At 37.1% G+C, this 26,492-nt stretch overlaps 1 protein-coding gene across 3 annotated transcripts in view; it reads right to left on the bottom strand.

Moving 5' to 3' along the window:
• Nucleotides 1-26,492, bottom strand: part of LOC122794105 (hedgehog interacting protein) — a 942,167-nt gene that overhangs the window by 209,761 nt on the left and 705,914 nt on the right. For all 3 annotated transcript variants that reach the window (XM_044062253.1, XM_044062252.1, XM_044062254.1), the window contains exon 10: nt 25,545-25,675. In XM_044062253.1, the coding sequence (XP_043918188.1) occupies nt 25,545-25,675 (131 nt within the window). The remainder of the gene's footprint in view (nt 1-25,544; nt 25,676-26,492) is intronic.

Genomic DNA, 26,492 nt, shown 5'->3' with positions numbered 1-26,492 from the left:
ACACTATAACCAGATAACAATGTGGGAAAGAACAAACTTTGTCTACTCTCTCTACCAGGATCACACATATATTACATAATGACACATTAAAACCATATTTCTTAGCAGGAATCTGCCCCCTGCATCTCTAATTACACTAATATTACCACTATGCAATTATACAGAAAGGACAAATTCCTTATCTTCACTACACAGCGATCTTACACATAATGATGAACTGTGACAACAGATCACTGTTTGACAACCTGTGCAATCAATATTTCTAAAATTTGGCTAAAGTTACAGAGAAAGAACCTGTACCATTTAAAGATACATGTCAGCATCTATATAGGGCAGAGTAGCTTGCAGGAAAAGAGATTTTAGAGGGCATCTCTTCACAGTGCCAAAATTTGTAACATATTATTTAATATTACAGCTCTCCTCTAACTTAGAAAACATAGTTTGCAAATTTGCTGAGACTTGGTTTCAATGCAAAGACAGCATTCTCTCTCTATCTGGGTTCAAGTATTCAGACCTGATGGAAACTGTGGTGATACTTCCATATCAGTCAAGGATGACCAATAGAAGGCTCACAAACTGAATTCACTGAACTTCCCTAAAAAAGACAAACTATGTACAGTCTACTACAGGACACCCTTCATATCCCTGAACAATGTGTAGGATTTCTAAATGTACTTGAAGAAATATCTGTTATCCCAAACTCCTTTATAATGGGAAATTTCAACTACCTCTCAGTAAATTGGAGCACCTACACCTTCAGACTTTAGTATGTTCACAGTGTCTTAAACTTAGTACATACAAATTCCCAAGAACACATAGTTAATGAATCAATGTCCACAGTCTCTTAAACTTAGTACATAAAAATTCCCAAGAACAGATAGTTAACAAATCATTTAGTGGACATACCATGTTTGACCTGGTCCTAACTAATACAGTTACAAAATATACTACTTCTCTTCTTTTTCTGTCAATGGTTAAGTCTAGTCATAAACATGTAACCTTCTCTTTCCAAATCTCTAAAACCCCCATGGTCAATAATTTTGAATCCAACAGACAAACGTCCTCAGATACTATGATGAGCTATCCATATTCACTTGTAACATTACCAGACCACTCACCAACACAGCTGCAGTTTACTCAATGGAATTCTGTTCCCAGTGCCTAGACTTGGAGATCCTTACTGGAACCAAATGTATTAGGAAGTTTAAAAACAAACTATCTCAGTGATGCACCAGCGTAAATAAATTCTTTAACAGGAGAAAAAAAAAAATCACAGCAGATTTAAAAATTCTCATATTAAAGACTACAATAAGATTATCAGTAAAGAGCTAAAAGTTACTATCGGGGCTACTCAGGTAAAACATAAAAAACTAGCTTCTGAAGTCAAAGATAATTAATTAGACATTTTTTCCTCATTAGCATTAGAAAACTATGAAATGACATTCAACATTATTCTAAATTTACCAAAATGACACCACCTACTCAGACACAGCAGAAATAGCAAATATAAGACAGTCAAATTTACTCTAAACTTTCCCCCTGAAACACCTATCTTAATTCCACAAATTCCTGAATCCCTTACATCAGCTGAAATTACTTCTAAAGCCAAGAATACTGCTTCCATGTGGGCTGATAATGTACCTGGATGCCTAATAAATACTACCAAACATGCACTTGTGGAATCCCTTCTCAAATTCTTTAACTTGAGCTTAGCTACAGGATTTCTCCTCAAAGTATGGTAAACTGCAGTGGTAATGCACCTACCCAAGTATAACCCTACCACTGACCCCTGAAACGAAAGGCCTGTTAGACTGAGTAGTCTGATTTACAAAGCCGTGGAGCATATATTATCTGAGCTCATAAACAGTGATATAAAATCCTTATCAAGCCAGACCCACATCAGATTGGTTTTGTCAAAGGGATATCCTACTTCCTCAGTTTAGTTAACTGCTTTGAGAATGTCACACGGGCTGCAGACAGTGATCATTATGCTCACATAGCTTATCTGCATCTGGACAAAACATTTAACACCATACGTCATGCTGACATCATAAATAAGCAAAGTGCATCAAAAGTACATAAGTACATACTTAATAAGATAGACAGCGAACTGGCTGAAAGATAGAGCAAATACAGTTAAGGTGACAGGTGCCCCCTCAGACAGTATGAAGCTGATAAGTGGTGTGCATCAGGGTTTTGGGAACCCTCCTTTTTGACATCTATGGCTCTGATCTCGAGATTGGGAATTAGAATCTTTGGTTACGTTATGACATGACATGACTGCAGACTGCATGTTACTGTTAAATCTCCATCTGATACGTATTCGTTACAGTAGGAACTAGCCCTTGTAACAAGTGCTGTATGGAAAAAGGATTAACCTTAAATGCAAGAAAGTATAGTATTGCCACATTTAGTGAACAGCTCTTTCCTTCAATGTACATTATATCCAATATTACACACCAAAATGATAATATAGTGAGGGATCTTGGAACCTGGGTTGGTAATTACATCTCCTTTAACCACTTTGTAAGAGAAGTAGTCAGAAAATATTTCTGTTTAGCACAACTAATATTTAAAGGCATATTATTCAGTTATTATTCCTTTTATGCAGCCGTAATTAGATCAATTACTGGGTACAGGGTCCCCTTTGGGATACACCTTTTTAGACATATTAAGCAGCTGGAAAGGCCCCAGAGGATCTTAATCAATAAGAATACTGGTCTTAAGTCTCTGAGTTACCAGTAAAAGACTGAAGCTCTATTTCTTTACTTGGCGTCTTATAGGATCTTGTGGGCTGATCTACACCTTGTGTTTTACCAAATTACATATCACTCATTTTTGATCTACTCTACCTCTGCAAGTCATATAGCTCTATTAATACCACAAGCAATGACTTAAATCTCCACCAGCATATAAATAACATTTAGCAAAAATATATCCACAGGCTCCCAGATGAATAAACAAATGGTTTAATGCAACAAGAACAAAATAAAAGCTTCAGTAAGCGCTTTCGTCTTCTAACTCCTTTACGAAGACTTCTTCAGACTGGGAGCCTGTGGATATATTTTTGCTGATTTTGACTGTTTGTGCTACTTGGCTGCTGTTTGTGAAGATATAAATAACATGCACTGGGGAGGCAGATTTATTGCCCAACACCTACTATACCTTTGGAAAATACATTCCCTGCAAGTTAAACAAAGTGACACCCTAGCATTCTTAAAAATAACATTAGATGATTGGATGGGTTCCCATAAATTTAATCTGATGGTGAATTGCTTTTCCCTTCTTCAGATGTGGGGTACAACATACAGGTGAATATTGGCAAGGCATACATGGTCTTGTGACTCAATTGCCTTGTATTTATATGACTCGAAGGAAGGGAGTTGCATAGTAAAATATGGCAGTTGGAAAGTGTTTTAAAATAGAGTTGAAATTACTGGGAAAATTGAAGGGAAGGGAAGGATTCTCTCTCTGGAAGGGTATATTCCTAGGGAATGAAGTTAGAAAGTAGGAAAAATGCACAACCTGAACAGAATTCTAAACATTCTGTCAAACTAAAAAAAAAAAAAAAAAAAAAAATAAGAATTCTAAGCAGCAAGCCAGTGTTCAAGTAAAGAAATATAATAAGAAAGATTTGCATAGGGTAATAAAAACAATACTTGGTCAGAGTTCTAAATCCATCTCTGTCAGTGCTAAGACAGTAAGATTATGTAAAGGAAGACTCTAAACAACGGGTATCTGCAAATAAGAAAAAATAAAACAAACAAAAAAATGTTAAGTTACACCCTTTACAGAATGAGATGTGAGGGTGATATTCATTCTCACCAAGACAGAAGGAGAGCAACCTGGAAAAAAGCAAATGAAACTGAGAGGGTGATGTTGGCTTATACCGAGACAAATGGAGGGCAAGCTAATGAAGGAAAGACAAAGGGGGTGGTAGTATACACCCAAAGTCAAGATAATTTGAACAAAATCCTGATGATTTTCATGTTGAGGCAAAATGTATGAATCATAAATTTAAGAATAAGGGTACTATACATCAGGTTTATAAAGGAAAAGAAAGTACAGCTGTGTAAGTAAGCTTACTATGATGTTTGAATAAATCACTGTTACAGCAGCCTAAGCTACATGAGATGTGTTCTGCTTAGCACTAGATATTCAACCAGTATTCAAAAACGTTTGAGCACTTTCCATGCGCACCATACATCTGAGGGCACACAAATGTGTGATGGTGTAAAAGTGGATGTATAGGTACCAAACTTTAGAGCTTTCTTTCCTCATAGTAAGGCAGGCCTTTTGTCCAAATACAGATACTTATGTGCTATGAGAAAAAGGAAAGAAAATAGGTAAGGGGATATATAGAAGGATAAGATGCAGTAGATGGTCAAAAAGCAATAAAAGAGAAGGGAGGAAGGAGAGAGCGTATTAGTACTGGAACAGTGATCCACTGAACATTTTCTGTTATAATAAGTTTAATTACACAGCTGTACCATGTTTGTCATTCAGTCACTGCTGCAGTAGTCTAAGCTATATGGGACTACTTGCCAAAACTTAGATAAGCTGCTAGGGAAGAGGAGAAAGGTCAAAGTGGAAGAACCTCTGTAGAATATTCCAAGCAAATACTTATCTTGCCCTGGAGAAGGATTCTGTCTTATAATGTCTGGTGAAGGTCTGCAAGGAAGACCAAGCTGTTGTCTCTAGAATACTTCTAGAGTTTGCCTCCTTTCTAAAAATCTGTAAAAGTAGCCATACCTCTGGTGGGGTGAGCTTTGAACTTTAGAGGAAAGGACTTTCCATAGTGATAACATTGGATGGCACTGGATAACCATTTTGAGAATTGTCTATTTTAACACTGGTTGTCCTTTCTACTTAACTTTACTAAAAGGTGATCAGATGCTCTAAAGTGATTCTTTTTGTTAGTGTAGTTTCTGCATTACCTCTGAAATACACAATAAGTATGATTTTCTCTCCCTTATTTTTTGTTTCAGAAAAAGAACACAGGGAAATGAACAGACTGACAAAGTGAATTCTGAAACTACCTTTAGCATGAAAGAAGGGTTAGTTAGTAGGGTTATCCTGTTAATATGAAAGGTAAGAGAAGGTTGTGTTAGCATTAGAGTTTACAACTAGGATACTTTCCTAGCCGAAGTTTAGAGCAGCAAGGAATACAGTCTTCCATGTTAAGAACTTTAAATCTGCTAGATAAATTGGTTCAGAAGGTCAAATAGTATTTTTTTTTAAAACAAAGTTAAAATCCCAAGGAGGAGCCACTTGTTTCCTAGGTGGATGGATTGCTTCACCTGAGATTAGCAGGAAATGGGGGGAATTTAAGGGCAGGCATGCAGAAATGGCCAAAAGATGACTCTTAGTGCAGGTAAGCACTGTGGATGTTAAGAGAACCCCTATTCTTTGTATAGAGCTTTGCTAATGTCCTTCTGCATAATGGTTGATCACATTTATGTCTGCTTAGTGCGGTATGGGCATAAATGCAGTAGGACGTTGTGCGGAAGGATGTTAATTGGTGGTTACCTGTACATGAATAGGACAGGCCAGATTTGAACAATTCACACAGATATGGGAGAACCAGAGGAACTTTAAGCCTAGAAAGGGTCCTGGATCTTCTTCTGGCACCAACTAGAAAATCTCTTCCATTTAACTAAATAGAATTTTCAGAAGCAGGTTTATTGGCCTCATTTAATACCTATTGCCTGCCTTAAAAAAAGTGCCTCAGAGGGATCAAAATGTTAGCATCCAGACAGTCGTATTTAGAGTCTGTTGGATAGGCTGAATAAAAATATCTTGTCCTGGGTGAGTGCATCTATCCTGTGGGAAAGTTTGAGGTAATTGCCCTTGGTCATTTTCATAAGAAGGCAGAACCAGTGGTCTATGGGCCAAAAGGGAATGTTGCTAATATTGTTTTTGAGAGTCCTTTGAATCCCTAAGAGAAACAGAAACAGAAAACCTTAAAAGCATTTGAATTTTCTGTGAGTGGTTATATGGTCATAGGCATATTTTAGGCCCAGAATCCAAGGAAAAGAGACTGCAGTGTGAGCATTTCTAATTTAGAGATTTTACACAAAGATTTAACAAGGACAAGTACAGGACACATATCCAGGAACCTTCTTTTTTCGGCACTAGGAAAATTCTTGAATAGAAACCTTTTCTTCTCTGATTTGCTGGCACAGACTATATTACGCCTTGAGACAGCATATGGGAAATGACATGAGGAAAGAGGTTGCTTGAATTTTGAGAGTAAAGACAACTCCTAGGTTTGGAGGGAAAAGGTCCCATTATCACCTGTATCCATTTTGAATGACATCTTCTTCTTCCGGCTTTTTCCTGTTAGGGGTCGCCACAGTGGATCATTTGCCCGCTTATGACTGGCAGTGGAGTTTTACAGTGTCGAGTTGCCAGCCCGGCACCCAACCTTCCACAGAAGGCACACACACACACGCATTCATGCCTAGGGCCAATTTAGAGTATCCAATCCACTTACAGCATGTCTTTGGGATGTGGGAGGAAACTGGAGCACCTGGAAGAAACCCACGCGACCACAGGAAGGAAATGCAGACTCCGCACAGAAGCACCCCAGCCGAGGATCAAACTGGAGAACCTCTTGCTGTGAGGCGGCAACACTAACTGCTGCACCACCGTGGCTGGCCCTATCCATTTTGAATGACATCTAGTACCCAGAAATCTGATTTGACCTGATGCCAAAGAGGAAGGTTGATACAAAATAGTACTGGTATTATCTGCCTTTCTTATAAGAGTTACACACGGATACCTTAGTGCTTGTATTGATAAAAGAGGAGGCAGTGCCTTTTACCACACAGCAAGATGACAATTAGAAAACTCCAGAGTTGGCTGACCCTCAGAAAATCTGGACAAACTTTAAAAATGTACAATAAAATGATGACACTTTCATCAGAGCAAGGCAGAGTTGTGAAGGAAGAAGCTGAACAAAATGTTCTCACTTCCTACCCATGCTTAAAGTTACAAAATAATTTATGGTACAGAGTAAGCAATTACAGAGAGGAAGTGGTGCATTAACTGTCAGTGCTCAAATCTTTCAGTGACCTAGTGATGACTTTAACACATAGTCACATACCAGGAGTACACTTAGGAAAGGATAAAGCTAACTCATGGAATCTAACAAGTTTTTATTGGCCAGGAATATTGAAAAGTTGAGGACTTCTGTTCTGGATGTCCTGAAGGCTAGAGGACACCCCTCACCTAGGCTTCAAAAATCCTTTAATTCCACTGCCTGTCATACAGGTGCCATTTGAATATATTGCTATGGATACTATTGGAACACTGGTAAAATGCAGCAATGTGTTTCAATATTTGTTGGTTATTTTATACTATGCAACTAAGTGTCCTTATGCTGTTCCTGTACATAAGATTAATGCTAAATCTATAGCTTGGGAGTTAGCTTTATTATTTTCCAGATAAGGGATACCTGTGGGCATACCCACTGACAAAAAGACCCCATTCATGTCCAGAATAATACACCAGCCTGTGCTAGTGATTTAACATCAAGCACTTAGAAACCTCAAGAGTGTCATCCCTTGACAGACAGTTTAGTGGGCATTTTAACCAGAGATTAAAATTCACTTTGAGAAATGTTTTTGAAGAAGATGGTAAAAGTTGGTGCTGGTTAATACCATGTCTTCTTTGCCATTAGAAAAGTACCACAAGCCTTAGAAGGGCTCAGTCTTTGAGTTATTTATATAGCAAGCACCTTTGAGGATTGTTAGGTATTGCCAGAGAAACTTGGGAATAAGAGAAAAGTTTCATAGAATATCATACTGACTTCCAAAACAGGCTGAAAGTAGTAATATTCATTGCATGGGAACACATGGAAAGAGCCCAGACTAGTGGTATATAACAGAACCAAGTAATTCAAAGCTGGAAATGAGCTGTTAGTTATGATCCCCTCTGCAGAAAAGACATTTTTGGCCAAGTTACAGGGTCCATTTCAAACAGTAGAAATATTACATTATGTAAACTATTGGGTTAGGCACCAAGATAGTTAAACCATATCAACCTTCTGAAGTCATGGAGGGAAGTGTAGACCTCTATAGTTAGCTCAATGGCAGAAACTAGTAGTTCTGATGCAGAAAGAAAACTGACTTCTTTGCTGCATTTCATGTAGATGACACAATCTAAGCCACAGAATCTAGAGCACAGGTTATGTTAAGAAACTAGGAAGCATTTTAAGAACTGCCTGGTAGAACAAACCTGACTAAAGACCATAAAAAAACATTCCAGGAAGAAAAGGTTAACTTAATACCTTAGAATACCAGAGTCACTGAGAAAGGTTGTGCAACAGGAAGTACAAAAATGCTCAAGATGGAGTGACAGAGGAGTCAGAAAGGGAATGGAATAGCCACAAATTCTTATTCCTGAAGCTTGATGGAACAATCATGTTCTGTAATGACATTAAGAAGCTGAACAGCATTTTTAAAATTTGGCCACTACCGAATGTCTAAGGTTGACAAATTAACAGAAAGTTGTGGAATTCAAGCTTCTTGACCACATTACATCCAGAAAGGAATAATGATACTGCCAGATCCCTGTAACAGTTGAAGCCTGAGAAAAGACAACATTTTCAACACCAGAGGGCGTATTCCAATAAACTGTCCTTTTTTTAATTTCTCCAAATCTTTTGGGTTTCTAACACCACGATGGGAATGGACCCCATTCATAAGTCAAAGTAGGATTAAAGTTCACAAAATTAGTATTGGTTCAATCTTTAATAGCCAAAAGTACTCTTTGCAGCACCTGCAATGTGCCCAGTAATGACTTCTGCAATTCATATGGAATTACCTGTATTGGTAACATATCTAAATACGATTGTAGATTCTTTTTTATAAGACCCATTGCTCCTACTACTTTGGGAACTGTCTGGGTAACTTCCTTCCACACTGCTCTCATGTCTGCCTGCAAGTCTTTATATTTTATGACTTTGTGTCTCTGCATGCAAGACACTGTAGTTACTGGGTGTAGCAATTTCAGTGATCAATGCTACTTTTGTCTTCTTTTTATGGACTACTATATCTGGTTTTCTTGCATCTATTTATTGAACTGTTGTTAATGGGTGATCCCATGTGATGTAGACTATTATTTTCTATGATGCTTTATGTTTCATGTTTCCTGTGTTTTTCAGTCACTGCAAAACCATAATGTTTACACAGTCCCCAGTGCAACAGTCTTGGCACATTTTGTACATTTCATATACAATACTTCTGCCATTAGTATGTCACAACCAGCAAAAAGGTGTGCAACTGTTTCCAATTCTGTTTTACAAAACCATACATTTGTCTGTTTCTTCCACATGTTCAAAGGACTTTGTAAACAGTGTACGTAGTCCAGTTTCTGGGGCCGCCAATATTAACCTTTCATCTTTTGGTTTGAATTCGCCTCACCTTAACCATTCCTGCATTCGATCCATATCAACATGAGGTTCTTCCAGAAGATTTCTACACTTGCAACTATATTAATGCATTTTCCACATTTCATGTCTTCTCATCTGATCCTTCACCTTATATTCTTTCTTTTGTTTTTTGGCACAGCTGCCTGATTTTTATCTACTTCTGGTTTGATTTCTATTCCTGCTTGAAGCAGATATACTTCTGCTAGACTAACCAGGGAAGTCATCTTAGATTTATTCGTCTTGTTTCAAAATTTTTGCTATGTTTGGGTCTTGCGAGGTCAGCAGATATGTGTGCAGTCCCACAACTGCAGATCTTTACATGCAATCAATTTCAAGGAGGTCCATACCTCCTTTGGAATGGGGAATATATAATCTTGGTATGCAGTGATTTTTATAAATCATTTGGTGAGCATGAAGCATCCTTCTTGTTTTCCTGTCTAATCTATCCAACACATTTTGGGGCCAGTCAATCATTCCAAAACTGTATGTTAGTATAGGAAGAGCAAATTGATTTATAGCTTGAATTTTGTTCCTAGATGTCAACGGTGTTTTCAGGATTAATTTAAGTCTTCTAAAATATTCCTTACTAAACTTTATTCACATTTGTTCATGTTTTATTGTTGATCTCAGTTCCCAACTATTTATACACTCGCTCTTGCTCAAGTTCTTTCATATCACATTCTTGTCCCAAACTGATGTTTTCTTGGTGCTGCAGTTTTACTGCTTTAAAGGTTGCATTTGCACATTTATCAAGACTAAATGACATTCGCATCTGAAAAGGTTTTGACTACTTGTAGTTGTGTTTTCAGTTCCTCATGTGATGAGCTATACAATTTTAAATCATCGACAATGAGAAGATGAGAGGTTTTTACTCTTTGTAGTTTTTTAGCAGCCAGATTATAGCCATGGCCTAATCTAAGTAGACAGCTTAAAGGGTTAAGGGCAAGACAGAATAGCAGCAGTGACAGGGAGTCACCCTGAAATATCCCCCTTTGAATTCTTATCCCTGGAATAATAATTTGTCCTTTATCATGGCTTAATTGCAAAGTGGTCTTCCATTGATTCATGGTCACTGTAATGTAATTAATCAGTGAAGGGTGTATCTTAAACATTTTAAGCACTCTTTTATCCATGAATGTGGGACACTATCTAATGCTTTTTTGTAGTCAATCCATGCCATACTTAGATTATTTCCCTTTTTACAGTTCTCCACTATGACAGATGCTTTCTTTTATTACCCTTCTATTCTACTGCCATGATTGAATTTTCGTCTAAATAACTAATAACTCTGTTGGCATCAATTCCACTGTATAGTTTATATGTCAGAAGGCAAGTTATTGGTCCACAATTTTTTAGGATAACTTGCAGGTTCACTCAAGTAAGAGCGTTGTTTTTCCTGTTGTTAATCAGGTTGGCGTCTGTTCAGGGTGTGCATATAAATACTTCTTACTCATGGCTAAATCTTCATGCAAAGATGTTAATACTTTTAGCCAGAAGTTAGGTGCTGCATCTGGGTCTGGGGTTTTCCATCTGGAGGTTTTTCTTAACTTTATCTCAGTCTCTCTGGCTGTTACTTAATCCCATTTCATATCCTGTACCTTTGAACTTCTTATTCTTTCTTTTCCTTCTTCTATCTATTTAGCATCTTTATGTTCCACAGGATCTTCATAGATATTTCTCCAAAATGTATCTATTTCTTCTTTTTTCGGTGGTCTTTTAATTCCTTTTACCTTGTTTCCCAATTCTCTACAGACCTTTTTAGCGTCATCAATAAATTGCTTATTTTACATACAAATATTTCAAGCATGGGGATTAATACCCTTCTAGCTTGTCAATATACCAAAACACTTGTTCTCATAATACGTGTCCAGGCTGTTCTTAAAAATATCTAAACTAGTACTGGCTTTAATGTAATTTGGCAGTCTGTTCCATGCATCAGCTATTCTGTCAGAGAACCAATTAGCACACTTCTCATTCCTACAGAGTAAAAACTGCGGCGGTGGTGCTGCGGTAGCATTGTCGCCTCACAGTATGACGTTGTCCTGTTCGATTCTCAGCTAGAGCATCTTCTGTGTGGAGACATGAGCGAATGGGCGTATCTTCGTTGATGGTTGTGCGTCAGAGCTGGCAACTCGGCATGTAAAAATCTACTGCCAATCATTAGCGGACCGGAGGCGACCCCTAACCAGGAATAGCTGAAAGACACAACAACAACTCATTCCTACAGAGTCTTCTACATAGCTTGTCTGTTGATTCTCTAGAACTTTTTGATAACCCCAAACATTCTCAGAGGTAGTTGTCTCTAAATGTCCCATACACCCAAATAAGATCTCCTCTTAGACATCAGTAAGAGACACTGTACAAGTTCAGGTATTTTAGTCTTTCATAACTTACATTTTCACATCCATGGATGCTCTTGGTATATTTCCACTGTACTCTTTCCAGTTTACTCATGCTTGTTTTCTTATAGGGTTTCCATATTGTTATTCCATACTCAAGTTTGGCTCTAATGTAACTAACAATGACTTCATCATTTTTTTTATTTCCGAGATTTCATAAATCTTTTTCTACAAGCTATAGTTCTATAACTATCATTAACCAATTGGTTGATAGGATTAGAAAAACTCAAAGCTGAATCTACCCATATACCCAGGTTCTTAAATGAGTCTACAGTTTCAATCACTGTGTGCTGTATTAAATATTAACATTTCAATTTATGTCTCCCAAATCTCATATGTTTAGTTTTTGAAGCATTTATCAGCATATTATTCACCTGTGCCCAAATAGTCAATTTAGTGAAGTTATTTTATTGTACTTTTCCTTTATATTTATCTGTGTATCTTCTAAGTTTTTCAGCCTGTGCTGAGATTTTTGTTTATTATTTGCAATAGTGGTAGATCCTGATCCATTAAAATACTGCACATTGCTTTTATCACGTCTATCTTTCTGAGTATTTGTTGTTGATCTGTTCCCTCTTCTATACTCTTCCCTCTTCTACACTCTTCCAACAGTGACACTTCTTGTCTTAATTGCTTTATGGTTTTCTCTATTCGATACTTCCATGATGGTATTCAAATTCTCCCTTTCCTTTCCCCTACTACCCTGTGTTCTTGTGGTAGAATTGTATCTGTTATTAATTTAGCTGCACAATTATATACTCTGTTTACTTCTGTTATATCGCATGGATCTCAATGCAAAGTCCTAATTATTGTATTCATTTGTTTTATCAGACTTCTGACTTTTTGGGTTTTATTTACCTTCTGCAGTCATTCATTGATTTTAATATGTCTATCAATCACTATTAAATCAAGCAACTCTTCTCTTAGCTCATTTTCTTCTAAACTTAGGGCACATTCTTTCTTCTCCATTTCCTGCGGGCATTCTATAGAGAGTTCTATAGCATTTTTCTGTGGCACATTCTCTTCAATTTCATCCTGTGTCATCCATTGTTCTGTCATATGGGAACTCAATGGCCTATCACTCCTCAACATTGGCTGCATCAGAGTTGCCACAGTTTACTGTTACTTCCTTTGCTGCCCAGTTTCAAGTGAATGTTTATATGTTTCAAGTGGTAGACTCCAAAATATCTTCATAGGACAACTGTCCAGTTGCTTCCTGTTCGACTGGTTTCTCCTTAATTTGGATGCCTATTGCTCTATCCTGCTGTGGTGCTTTCTCAGTCAGATTTTATAGACTGAATCCTTCACTTCACAGGTACTACATAACCCCAGTTTCTATTTCTTTAACTTCTCCATTACTAATCGTTTTTACTTTTCCCGTTTGTCTTCTCATTTTTTGTATTGTAAAGCTTTCCATCTCTGGACTACTTTGCCTGTATTTCTCTTTATATATCTTTGCTGCTGCTCTTTTTGTATTGGTTAATTTTGCTTTCTTCTTTGCATAAATATTACACCATATTAAATCCCTTTTTCTTTCCCATGTCCATATTTCTTTTCAGATGTCTCCTGATCTTCCTGGTTCTTCTTACTTTGGGGACTTGTACCATCATGCTGTGATGTAACCTGTGTTACACCTTTTACACCACCTCCTTCATATCACAGGCATTCCATAACTTCAGCTTCTGCTTTACTAATCTTCTTTTCCATATTTCCTCTTTGTGATATTTTTTTATTGTGAAATTTTCTATAGCTGGATGCCTTTGTCTGTACTTCTCTTCGAATATCTTTGGAAATGCCTTTTTTGTACTGATTAATTTGGCTTTCGGATTTGTATAAATATTGCACCATATCAAATCTCTTTTTCTTTCTCATGTCCATATTTCTTTTTTATACTTTTCAAAAATCTCTAGGTTTTGTTTATCTTTTTGCACTTCCTCAGATACTTCTTTTTCAAAACAGATCAAAGTTTCTTGGTCTATATAATGTTTTTCATAAAACTGTTGTATTAATGAGCACAAATTTTTATTTGAGGCTTCTGACAGTTTTTCTTGTGGAAGTAGTTTTCTATCCTCTAATTTCTCTCTCAAACGTTTTTGTATATCTTGTGTCTGGAAATTCTGGGCTTTTGCATAATAGTAACAATACTTAATTTCTTTCTTATCTTCAATAGTCCACTCTATCATCTTTATGGTTCTTCTTTGGCCTATCAGTTTTTCTGATTTTTATGTACTGCTACTTCCTTTTAAAAAAGGGGGGCCACCCCCCCGAGTCTGGCTTAGCCCCATTGTAGAAATGTTTCTGTATTTTGAGGATTCTACACTGTCATTTTTTCCAGTCCTGGCACCAGTGCACCTACCAGGATTGAGCACTTTTACTTCCTTCTACAACAGGGGGGGCATCCTCCCTCTGGGCCTGGCTTAGCCCCATTGTAGGAACGTTTCTGTATTTTGAGGATTCTATGCTGTCATTTTTTTCCAGTCCTGGCACCAGTGTGCCTACCAGAATTGGGCACTTTTTTTATCCTGAGTCTGCGCATCCCGCTATCTTTTTTATTTTTGACCTAATTCTGTCCATGATACATGCTATATAAAATAAACTCTATATATCAGTGTCATCTTGGTGAGATTTTGTGAAAAACCGGGTCCACCTCATGAAGGCACTCACCAAGACTTGAGGATGAATTCAATTTCAGCAATATGGGTCTATATTACCTTATCGAAAAACCTAGTCAGCAAATGCCTGTTTGTCGACCAATAAATAGTGAACTGTCATGTCTTTGAATGGCCACTTCAGTGAATTTTTTCCTAGGGTAAAAAAATTGCTTCGCCAACCAAAAACGAGACAATATTTCAAACCCTTCAAAAATACCCCATGACATGCATTAAAAGGAGTAGGGGGTTTTACTGATAACCACCACCTACATACATTGTTTACATACTAGCTATTAATTACATTTACAATTATTCACACCTTTGTACAGTACAGAACAATTTGATACTCTTAAACACTCCTCCACCCTTTTCCACAGCCAAAAAATTATTTCCTTTAAGATCTCTATTAATATCCATTTCCCATTAAACTTTACTTCATTAATTCTCGCAGTCCATAATGTCAATCAAATAAAAATATTATTTTATAAATTTTTTCTACTTGTTTTTGTTTTTTTATTACCATAATATCAACATTCAAACATGTCCATGTTTAAGAATTCAACCTTTTCAAAATATTTAAGCATTTTGTGTTTACATATTTCTTCTCAAAACTTCTTTATTTTAAAACATTTCAAAAACATACGTTTTGTTGTTTCAAGTTCCCCACAATGAATACATATTCTTTTTTGCTTTCTTTTATAAGCCATGTTAGCTTTAACAGGTAATTTACCTACTGATAATCTCCAGAAAAAATCTTTGCATTCATATATTTTCTTATACCACCTAAATCTAATTTTAATAGCATTTTTTCTCCATCTCTAAATGTTTCCAAGGAAAAATTAAATAATGTTCTTTCACAATATTCTAATACCATTCTTTCTTATTTTTTCAACAATGTTCACATTCAACTTCCATAAGAAGATTTTATTATGATATTCCTTTATATCTTCATTCATATCACTTTTTCATCTTTTCTATATCCCCATTTCCGCCAAACACTTATACTTAGCATACAAAATGTATTCTATTAAATTCCTATTCTCTTTTTTTATAACTTACTAAGGGCCTATACAAATTCAATAAAGCCACATGCACAATTGGGTTAAATAACCCTAATCCCCCTTCCTCTTTCCTTATATATAAATTCCCCCATTTAACTGGATTTAATCTAGACCACCGTATGAACAAAAATATAACAGAAATTATTTCTTGTTCATAATTAGTCGAAATAATATAAATACTTGCTACATATGCTAACTTGCCTAAAAGAACAGAATTTATCAAATATGCCTTTTTTCTTGTATGACAATTTATATGACTTCCAAAATGTGTATATATCTCTTATATGCTGCAAAATTTTCTCCCAATGTTTTTTCTTATGATCATTTGATCCAAATATTATTCCTAGTATATATATATATATATATATATATATATATATATATATATATAAAACCTCAAAACTGAACTGTATATCTTCTTTACTTCCCATAAATTCAAAACCTTTACTTTTATCTTTATTTATACATAAACCAAGTATCTTTAATAATTTAATTAAATTTCTGTCTCTTCCATCCATTCTTTGTTCTTAGTAATTAACACTATATCATCTGCATAGGTATATATTATTGGTAATCATATTTCCTCCATTATTTTATAACCTGTCATATTTATTATTCTATTAATTTTATTGACAATCACATTCATAATTAAAGCAAATATATCATTTTTAAGACATCCTTGCATTATTCCACATTCTATTTTAATTTCCTCACTTAACCATCCACTTAATATTATTCTTACATTATTTTTCTCATATACAGATTTTAATTACTTTTAATATCCTTTCACTTATGTTATAAGCCCCAAATATATCTCATAAAGCTTTATACTGTATTTTATCAAATGCATGATTTTAACCTGCACCTTTATTTAGAATGTCATCTATTACTTCATTTACTATCCATAATAAATCTTGACTTCTTTTCCCTTTGCTACCACAAATTGTATGATCAATTAGGTTCTCTACTTTATTTGTTAGTCTTTAGTTATTATCTTTCATTTTTTATTCTCATAAATATCTTATAATTTGTGTTATTGAATACTATAGGTCTCCAGTTTTTATTTCTTCCTTCTCTCCTTTTTTCCATATGAATTTCATGATTCCCATACATATCTCTGTATCTGTCATATTTATCTTTAGCCACTCACTTAATTACTGCCACAAAAATGACTTTTTGCCAATTTTCCATATTGTTGTAAATATGGTATTCAACACCATCCATTCCTGTAGCTGTATCCAGATTGAGATCTGTCAATATATAATTTAGCTCTTTCACATTGATATTTTCCTCCAAATTCTCATTATCTTCTTTGCTTATTTTTTTAACTATCCATCCTCTTTATTTTTACAAAAGTGAGTTCTATATACTTTTTAATCACTTCAAATATTCTTTCTTAATTGCGACTTTTCCCCTTCATTCTTCTTTAATTCCCTTATTCTTTTATTCTCTTTTACTAATTTATGCAAGTAAGGTGCCACCTCTTAGGTTCATAGGTTGATACTAGGCTATCTGCCCTAGGGAATTTATAAGCCTAGCCAGAGTGTGTTTGGCTTTCGCCACCCTTTTAGATTAGTTGACTGTGCCTCTGTATAGTAGGTCACAGAAGAGATCCCAGGGGTAAACCTATGATCTCCCATCCACTTGTCAAGATTTCTCTTGAAGAGGGTCATTGAAGGGCTCTGCCTAACATGGATTGGGATTTTGTTCCAGAGTGAGGGGAGCCTCTGGGATATGAATCTGTCCCTCCAGCATGTCCTATTTATTTCTGTGCTGAGGTTTAAGTGCCTGGAGCGTGTGGCTCTTAAGGGATTTGGATTTCCTGAGATGGAGCATGTCTATTAATGCTGGTTTGGACATGGCTTTATACGTCAGGCACAGATCGCCTCTGAGTAGGCGGTAAGCAACTGAGTAGAGCTGGAATTTCTTTAGCCTAACTGCGTAGGGCATCTGTTTGAGTCCCTTGATCCTCTTGGTGAGGTACTTTTGGGGTCTTTCCAGTTGCTGCAGGTGTCGGGTAAGGTAGATCCCAAATGGGGCACTGTATTCAATTATGGGCCTGATGAGTGATGAGTAGAGGGGCACAATGACCTCTCGATCTAGATGTGAACCCTTTCGTGATAAGGTGGGCTATATAGAAGATCTTTCTAACCACTTTGGCAACGTGATTGTCAAAGGAGAGATTGCTATCTACTTGGGTCCCCAAATCCCTAATTACTTCTTCCATACTTAATGGATTACCACCTATGTGGTAATTTGTGGGCACTTTGTTTTTCCCAAAGGGGATGACTATGCACTTTTTGGCATTTAGCTTTAGGCCATGGCTCTGGCACCAGTTATCCGTCTCTGTGAGACCCTTTTGGATGATGCTTGTGTCAGTCGGTGAGTTGATTATGGCACCCAGTTTGCAGTTATCTGCAAACTTGGTCAGTCATAGTCCTCCCATGTTAGCCTGTACCTCAGAGAAATATATACCAAACAAGAGAGGTCCCAGGACTGAGCCTTGTGGGACGCCACTTGTAACTGGTTTAGAGTCTGACATGGCACTTGCAATTCTGACCATGTGGGTTCTATCCCTGAGCCAGTTTGCAACCCATCTTGTGAGATAGGGGTTGATATTTAAGCTGGTGAGCTTATTTATGATGCCTGAGTGGGGTATTTTGTCAAAGGCTTTTGCGAGGTCCAGGTAGGCTGTGTGGACTACCTTCCCTTCATCTATGGCCTTGGTGACTGTTTCAAAGAAGTTGACCAGGTTCAAGAGGTAAGATCTGTCCTTAACAAAGCCGAATTGGGTAGGATCCAGTGTTTGGAGGTTCCCAATGTCTTTGTTTATAAGTTCCATGATGATACCCTCCATAGCTTTGCAGACCAGGCTAGTCAGGCTTATAGGGCGATAGTTTCCAGGGTCTGTTGTGGCACCACCTTTGTGGAGTGGGACCACTGTTGCTGTACACCATTCCTTGGGTACAGATCCTGTAGTAAGGCTGAGACTGAACAGTGACTTTATGTAAGGGTTCAGTTCTTCTTGGAGCTCATGTAAGACGCAGCCCGGGACACCATCCAGTCCCATTGATGCTGTGTTTTTTGCTTTGGAGAGGGCAGCTCTCACCTGTGCATCTATGATTTCAGGGAGGCTACACTCTGTTGGGATAGACATTTGCTCTTTTGGGGGGAAGGGGGGGAGAAGCTTGCACTGAACCTGTCTGCAAGGATGTTGGCAATGTCTGTGGGTTCAGTGTATTTTTTGTCATTTTGCACTAACTCAGAGCATATCTGGGAGTTGCCACCCAGGTTCCTGACATAACTAAAGAAGGCCTTGTGATTATCTTTAGCGTCTTGTGCAATTTTTCTTTCGAAGCTGGCCTTAGAGGATTTTATGAGGGATCATAGTTTCTTGCTAGTACTGATCAGAGATGCCTTCCCTTTTTGGGATTATCATGTAGTAGCTTCTTCCTTCTGTTGTATAGCTTATTTATGGCTGGGGACCACCAGACAGGTCTCCTGCCTTTGGAGGAGAGAGTCTTAGTTTTATTTGGGATAGCACGATCCATGCATTCCTGTAGGTGTCCATAGAATGTGTTTGTAAAGGATTCTGAGGCTTGGGCTGTATTTTCCACTGGCCTGGGGGCTTTGAAGGATTCCACTTCAGTTTTGAGAAGTGTGAAGTTTGCTTTTGAGAAGTTCTTCACCGTGGTTTCCCTTGGCTGGGGATGGGGACGGTATATGGATGTCCAGTGAGATTAATTTATGGTCAAATCTTACCAATGAGGGGTATACCTCTGGCATGGAACATGGAGTCCCCATGTTGGTGATGATCAGGTCCAATATGTTTTCCCCTCTTGTAGGAGTGGTGCCCAGTTGTTCCATAGCATTTGAGTTTATAAATTCTAGGAACCGTTGGGCGAGGGTGTTGGAGCTTGAGTAGTGCTCCCAGTCAGTGTTTGGGTAATTGAAGTCACCCAATATGATGGTGTTTGGAGAGACCTTCATATTCTCCAGTGTTCTCAGGAAAGCCAAGTGGGGTTCCTGAGTTTCGGAGGGTGGTCTGTAGCAGGCTACAAACTGAAAGGCAGTTTTGCCCACTGTTAGTTGCACATGAATTGTCTCCGATGCTTTGTGCAGTGCCACTAACCTGGAGGTGTGGGTATCTTTGATGAATATGGATACTCCCCCTCCTTTTGTGGTTCGGTCCAAGTTTTGGGGCCGAAAAGCATGGTATGAGGTATAACCTGGTAGTGCTGGCGTGCTCTCTGGAGCTTTGAACCAGGTTTCTGTTACTGCACAGATATCGATATTCTTCATATTGAGGAGAGCCTCGAGTGCGTGCATCTTGAGGTTTAGACTTCTGGCGTTGAGCAGCATTACCCTTAGTTTCTTTTTCCTTGTGTTGTCTATGGAGGTGGGTTTGTCTTTTGAGCCTTGCCTAAAAAAGGCACTATGGGGGTGGCAAGAGCCTTAGCCGTATTCGAAAGCCCAGGGGTGACAGGTGCAAGCCGTCCCTAGCGAAGCAACATGGCTTGTCGAGCATGTCATCCCAGGCTGACAGACACTGGATCCCCTTTGAATGACACCAATACTTTAGCCAATTGTTAAAATTGATAATTTTGTCTTTATACTGTGGCATCATTCTTGGTGAGGGTAAGATGCTACTCAAGGTCAGGGTCATACTGGCCTGGGCTACATGATCAGAGAGCTCTTCTGTCTCTTTTCATGTAGTCCAGGGAGGTACATCTCAGGTCATTCACACCAGCATGGACAATGACGGAGTCATATTTGTACTTGCTTTGGAGTGACCTGAGTGCTTGTGTTATGTGGCGGATCCTGGCACCCGACAGGCAGCTTACAGTGACCTTTTCCTTGTTCAGCCTGGTGAGTGGGACGTCAGTGTGCCTGACAATAGAGTCACCTATTACAAGTGTATTAGGTGTGTTGTTTATCCTTAAGGGCTGTGACTGTGTGCACACTGACTTTGTGAACTATGTGATATGTGGGTATTGTTGTGGGGTAGCGGTTGCTTGGAAGTCTGCTTTGGAGGTCTCTGCTGCTTGGGCAGATTTTTATTTAGAGCCTCCGAGTATGTTTTTATGTGTTTGGTTTGCTGTTGCGATAGGTCTATGTGAGACTGGATTTGTGGTGTGTGTGGTTACCTTCTCCTCCTGACTGACTGCGCCAGTACTGAGTTGACAGAGCTCAGCCTCCAGTTTGGCTATATAGTTGAATCTCTCACATATATTTGAGCTTGTTGGGAGGAGGAGAGGGTGGTCTGTGTACATAAGGCAGTTGTAACATTGCCTCAAGATTCCCAGATTCATCAGCTGGACTGGAGAGTAAACCCGAAACTGACTTTTGGACATGCCAGAATAGTATAAGGAACTACTTTTTGATTGATCAAAAAGGACCAATAGGGAGCCAAGTACTTAAAGGGAGTATAAGAGGGTGTAGTGCTTTAGTTTAAGATTACTTATACGAGCAATTGCAGGGCTTTAGAATGAAAATAGAGTGCTTACTTTGAGATTTAGAACAGTTCTAAGGGAAAAAGTGAAGAGCACACTTTGTGGAGCCGGGAATAGTTTAAACCCATTTAAGCAGCGCTGCCCGATGCTGCGCTATGGGCAAAATCGTGCAAAACGCACAAATTCTTCTTTATTTATATAACAATCTCCTAATCTTTTCCTGATTTATATCATACATTTCTTTTTCTTTCTCATAAAAAAAGTCTTATCCTTCAATACTTCCTTAAACACTTCTTGACTCAACTGCTTATATTTTATTTTCTCTAGCCTTCTCTTCTCATCTTGACACTCCAAAAAATATTTTTTTTATATTTTTCCTTAAAACGTATCCATCAACTTGTCCAATTTTCATAAAATACCCGCATGCCTATATGATCCTTCCATAGCTTATTAATCTCTTCCCATCTTCAAGTCTTTTTCATTCAGCCTCTTGACAACTTTACCTATTCTTATATATCCTTCTTTCTCGTGTACCTCTATCCATATGGCTACATGATCTGAAAAGCCTGTCCTTAGTTAGTATAATTATTCTTCTCTCATCCTTTACCTATTTTATCTTTCAGAATTATACTTTTAAACTTTCTTTTCCTGTCACCCTTTTTCCTATAGAATTTTTCCTTCCAATTACTGCATGCCAGTTTATATATTCCTCCTTGGTCGTATCAAGCACCTCTTGTTCCCTTTCCCTTCCCCCATCTTCTCCCTCCTCTATTAAATCTTTATTTCTTTCCTGTGTACTAATCTGTCTTTCTTGTTACTTTTCTATATTTTTATCTCTATCATATACTGGATCCTGTGTACATTATTTTTCTGTAACTTCTACATTTATTTCACAATCTACCCATGTATGTCCAGTTTTTCTACATTTTTTACATTTTATATCACATTTTCTTGCTTCATGTCCTGTTTTTCCATAAATAATACATTTTTATCACATTCATTAATCTAATGATTACCTTTTCCACAGAAAAAAAAACATGTTTTTGGCTGTACCCTACATTTAACAAATACTCTGTTACCATTCACAGCAATTGCACTTGGGATATGTACAACATCATCACTTTCCATTTTCAAAATAATCCCAGATTCCCACCCCCCAGTTCATAAACCTTGGTCATCATACATTTCTGTTGCGTCTATAACGTCTTTACATATAGTCTTTAAAAATTCTTTCAATTCCTCTTTTTTAAATTCTATTCTAAATTGCATAAAACTCTTTTTTGGTTTCTCTATGAAATGCCTGCACCACATACTCACTCCAAGGATTATAATTCTTTTTTTGTTCCTACTGTTCTAAAACATTCTCCAAATATTGTCCTGTTTCAAAGAATATATCACAGTATTTTTTTTATTAATAACAATAAAGGCTCTTACTTCTTTGGGTAAAACACCCATTAGTGCAATTACAGTGTCCCATACTTTATACCTTTCGAGTCCTTTCTCTTTCTTACTGCTTATTGTTATAATGAATTCCTTTTTCGCCTCCTTCACATCTTCGGTTCTTCTTTCTCCTTCTTTCACTGTCTGTGCATAAGATTTCTTTCTCATCGTGTCCTCTGCAATCTACTCTTCTTGTATCTTCTCCATAATTTCACCTCATGAAACTGCCATGTCACTCTCTGGTTCACATTGATTAATCATTTCCTTTAAATAAACATCCCGCAACCCTCCTGATTGGACGGTCATACTAATACATTCCTGCTGGCTCTCTCCATCTCCCTCAAACAACCTTTCATGGAATAGACACTCCAAGTCTGGTACAGCTTAAACGACCTTCCACTCCTTCACCTCCTTCCTTCCTCCTTTCTTCTCCAATATGTACAACCACTCCACTTCTTCGCTTCACTTAACTGCCTTTCTCATACAGGTTCCGCTACCTCCATCTTCGCATTCTCCTTCTCCGACACTATCTTCTCCTTACAAATACTCGCCATACTTCCTCCTGTTTCTCCGAGCCACCTTTGCACCTGGAATGGAAACAGGAAGTTGGATGCACCACCAACAATACGGTCCCCATACCCTATGAGTAGGGGAAGTTCCCTGATGCCATCACAGTTGCACCAACTCAAAGAAGGGAGAAACCTCCAAAAAGAAGAGAATTATTGCAGGAAAACACTTAGAAATTTTTACCTGCAATGATTTCTTATAGAGAAAAGCATTTGACCTTATGTTCTCTGGCTTTTTTGCTTTGGGCAACTGAAGCCCAAGGAATTTCACCTCAACCACCTGTACAGAAGTCCACTTTTATCCATTAAAGAAGTTCATTAATTTCGTCTAGCTATACTTTATTTTACACTTTCCTGGAAGAGGGTAGAAAAAGTTCCATTTTAAATTATTACAGCAGAGTGCGCCTCCAGGCATTTCTGCAGTTACCTCCTACTGACATCTCTAGACGTCAAATAATTCTTGTTCATATTTGCATTAACAATTCCAAAACCATGATACATACAAGGTACCAGAAAATGTCATTTTAAAGCATACATAATGACAAACACAATGTATTGATATTTGACCTCTATCTAATGCGGCTAAAGAGATATTGCATATTATTTGTGTACCGTTTATTTGTATTGTAACAATTTTCATATTTCTCTATATATGTCAACATTCAGGTAATACAGACAGAACTGCAGAGTGTCATGAAAGCTCACAGCTGTATGAAGAAAATCCTGCTGTCAGTACCTGTCTTGCTTGAATGGTTACTGAGATATCATAAGCTGTTTATGCAACATTACAAAATGAATATTCACTGCCTTTATTTTGGCTTATAAAATCCAGTTCAAAGCATCAAACTGAATGAATGCTACTAATGTAAACATTAATTTATCCTGAATGCTTTGCCATTTACAGTTTTCTAGCAACACTTATGGTTCCAGAGATATGAATATCTATTTGAACTGTAAAGTGATAACTTCACTTTTTAAATGGTTCAAGCCACACCCACTGGGAGTAAACAGTACACATACACAACAGTTGCACTGGAAGGAATGAGTTAGTCACTCATATAATTAAAAAAATACATACAGTAAATCATTTCTGTATGCTCTACTCTATACCAAGTACTATTTCTACTGCAGACCAGTGTGAGTGCACTAGTCCTGGACCAAAAAAAAAAAAAAAAAAAGGGTGTCTATCTTACTAGTGTTTTTTAGTGTTATTGCCAACATGTTTCCTCTAATAAATTGCCTCTGCCTCATACTATTCAAAGTGTTGTACTCTTCAGGGCTGTAACTAAACAGTGGCACCCTTTGGCCTAATGGCTTAATACATGACCAGAAAATGCAAACATACCTCTTTCCCTAGCCTTTGTCCTGTTTTCATTCCTTCCCTCATTGCCTTCTTACCATGCTCCCTGTTTTCCTCCTCCCTTCCTTCCTAGTATTTGTTAGTATAATCAGTTTTAATCAGCCATTGTTCAGACTTTTAACTAAAATAGCTAAAATGCATGATTGTGTTCATTTTAATCAGAACAGTAGTTGATCAAACTATATTACTCTAGGAGACTGAAATTTTAATAAACCCTTTAGCTCTCAGATGATTTTCATAACAGAGCAACCTGTGAATTTGGCCATATTGGCGTCCTGCCCAGATGGCTGCCTTGTCCTCCTTGTCTTTTAATACATGCTATGGAAATTACGGAGAAAAAAGAAAACACTAAACACATAACATCAAGGCTTTAAGCTGTTAAAGAGCTTCACCTTTTATTGTTGGGTTTGATTCCTTCAGCTTCTACTTGGGTAGTGTGTTGCTCTGAGCAAGTCACTTAAGCAGATAGTGTCCAGGATAACCTTTTAAAAAGGCAAACAGATGCTCCCACTAGATTTATCCAGTTAACAAGTGGATAATAAAAAGGTTGCATGCCTTTTATTAACATGTTTCTCTTCAAATTGAAACTATGGTAATTCATAATCCTGTATTATCTTTACATGTAAAGTTTCACAAAGCTCATTTAATTTACTAAAAATCTTTTCAAACAGCATGTATAAAATAGATGTATTTTTTTGTAAAAGGCATCTGATGCAACAAATAGAGTAAACAAAATGTGCACCACTTAAAATAAGCTCTGAAGTCTCACAGATGGACTCTGGTAAAACACACAAATATCTTTTGATGTCCATTGTAGAAAAGTTATTGTTACTCCCAAGTACTTCCTGACAGAATGCAAATGCTGCAGAAACTATTTTTTTTTATTTGGGAATTGATATTAAACAGCTACACATGCTTTATTAGCAGTGCTTTCTATAAGACATATTTTCTTGTCAGGCTGGAATAATTTATATTATTGATGTCATACACATCATGACTGACTCTTATTATTTTAAAGCATTTGATGTATAAGAGTTGCATCATTTACTCATATACACTAATATATTGTATAAAGGTATGTTGACAAATTAATCATAGCCATGCACACAATCTATCAAAATCTGTGTTTTTAACATCACTGAATATATAGTTTGAGAATGTAACATCCAGGAACTTACCTAGTTCATCTTCTCCAAACCCCAAAATATAACCTGCAGGTGAACCTCTACATGAACCAATGCTTCCCAGACATAGTGGTTTCTCTTGCCATCGCTTTGTCACTTGATTTTGTTGGACTGTTATAAAATGCCTAAGGATGTAAAATGTATTTGTTAGTATTTTAAAAGAATCTACCTAAACTGTCTGCATATATTACTCTCTCTGCAGTTAGAACCTATGCTATTAAATGCATCTTTGCAGAACTATGCCATGAGGTTACTCTGATTTTTTTTATTATTATAGGCATTGCTACATTCCTTGTAAATAACATAATGCTAACCAAATTTCTCAAACATACTGTTACTGCATTCTGAAAATACTGCACTTTTACCTTGTATATATTCGTATTGTATAGTTCTCTCTGTTTTTGTACTAAGTATCTTACAACTTGAATTGTTAGGTTTTTCTTATTTTTTATTACTTCCCTGGAGCTTTTCTCCTTGGGTCTCTGCTGAAAAAGGGCTCACTGAGCCCAGTCGGACTAATCTGGTTAACAAATGTTAAAAGAAAGAAATAAAAATATTCATCACTTTTTTTATATGTGGAGTTTACTTCATACATGATAATTGTTATAGTAAAACATTTTTTTTTTACATTTACATTGTTTTCACAGATCCATGCATGGATCGAAAACAATAAGAACACATTTTACCATACAAATATTAGTAACACATTTTACTTGGAAAATAATGCAATATATTTTCCCTAGCCATTCAAAAATCTGTTACATAATGATTTTACTTTGCAGGTAACCATTTCTAGGATAAAGGCGAATTACATTTTGGAACTTAAATGTTATAGCCCGTTATATAGGTTATATATATATAACCCGGAATTAATGGACATGCTGCACCTCAGAAAATCCAAATCCCATCGAGCTACGCGCTCGAGAGACTTGAACCTCAGTA

The sequence above is a fragment of the Protopterus annectens genome, chromosome 2.part1 (assembly GCF_019279795.1).
Source record: "Protopterus annectens isolate FY-2018-M chromosome 2.part1, PAN1.0, whole genome shotgun sequence".
Lineage (NCBI taxonomy): Eukaryota > Metazoa > Chordata > Ceratodontiformes > Protopteridae > Protopterus > Protopterus annectens.
This window is presented reverse-complemented; position numbering and strand designations above follow the sequence as displayed.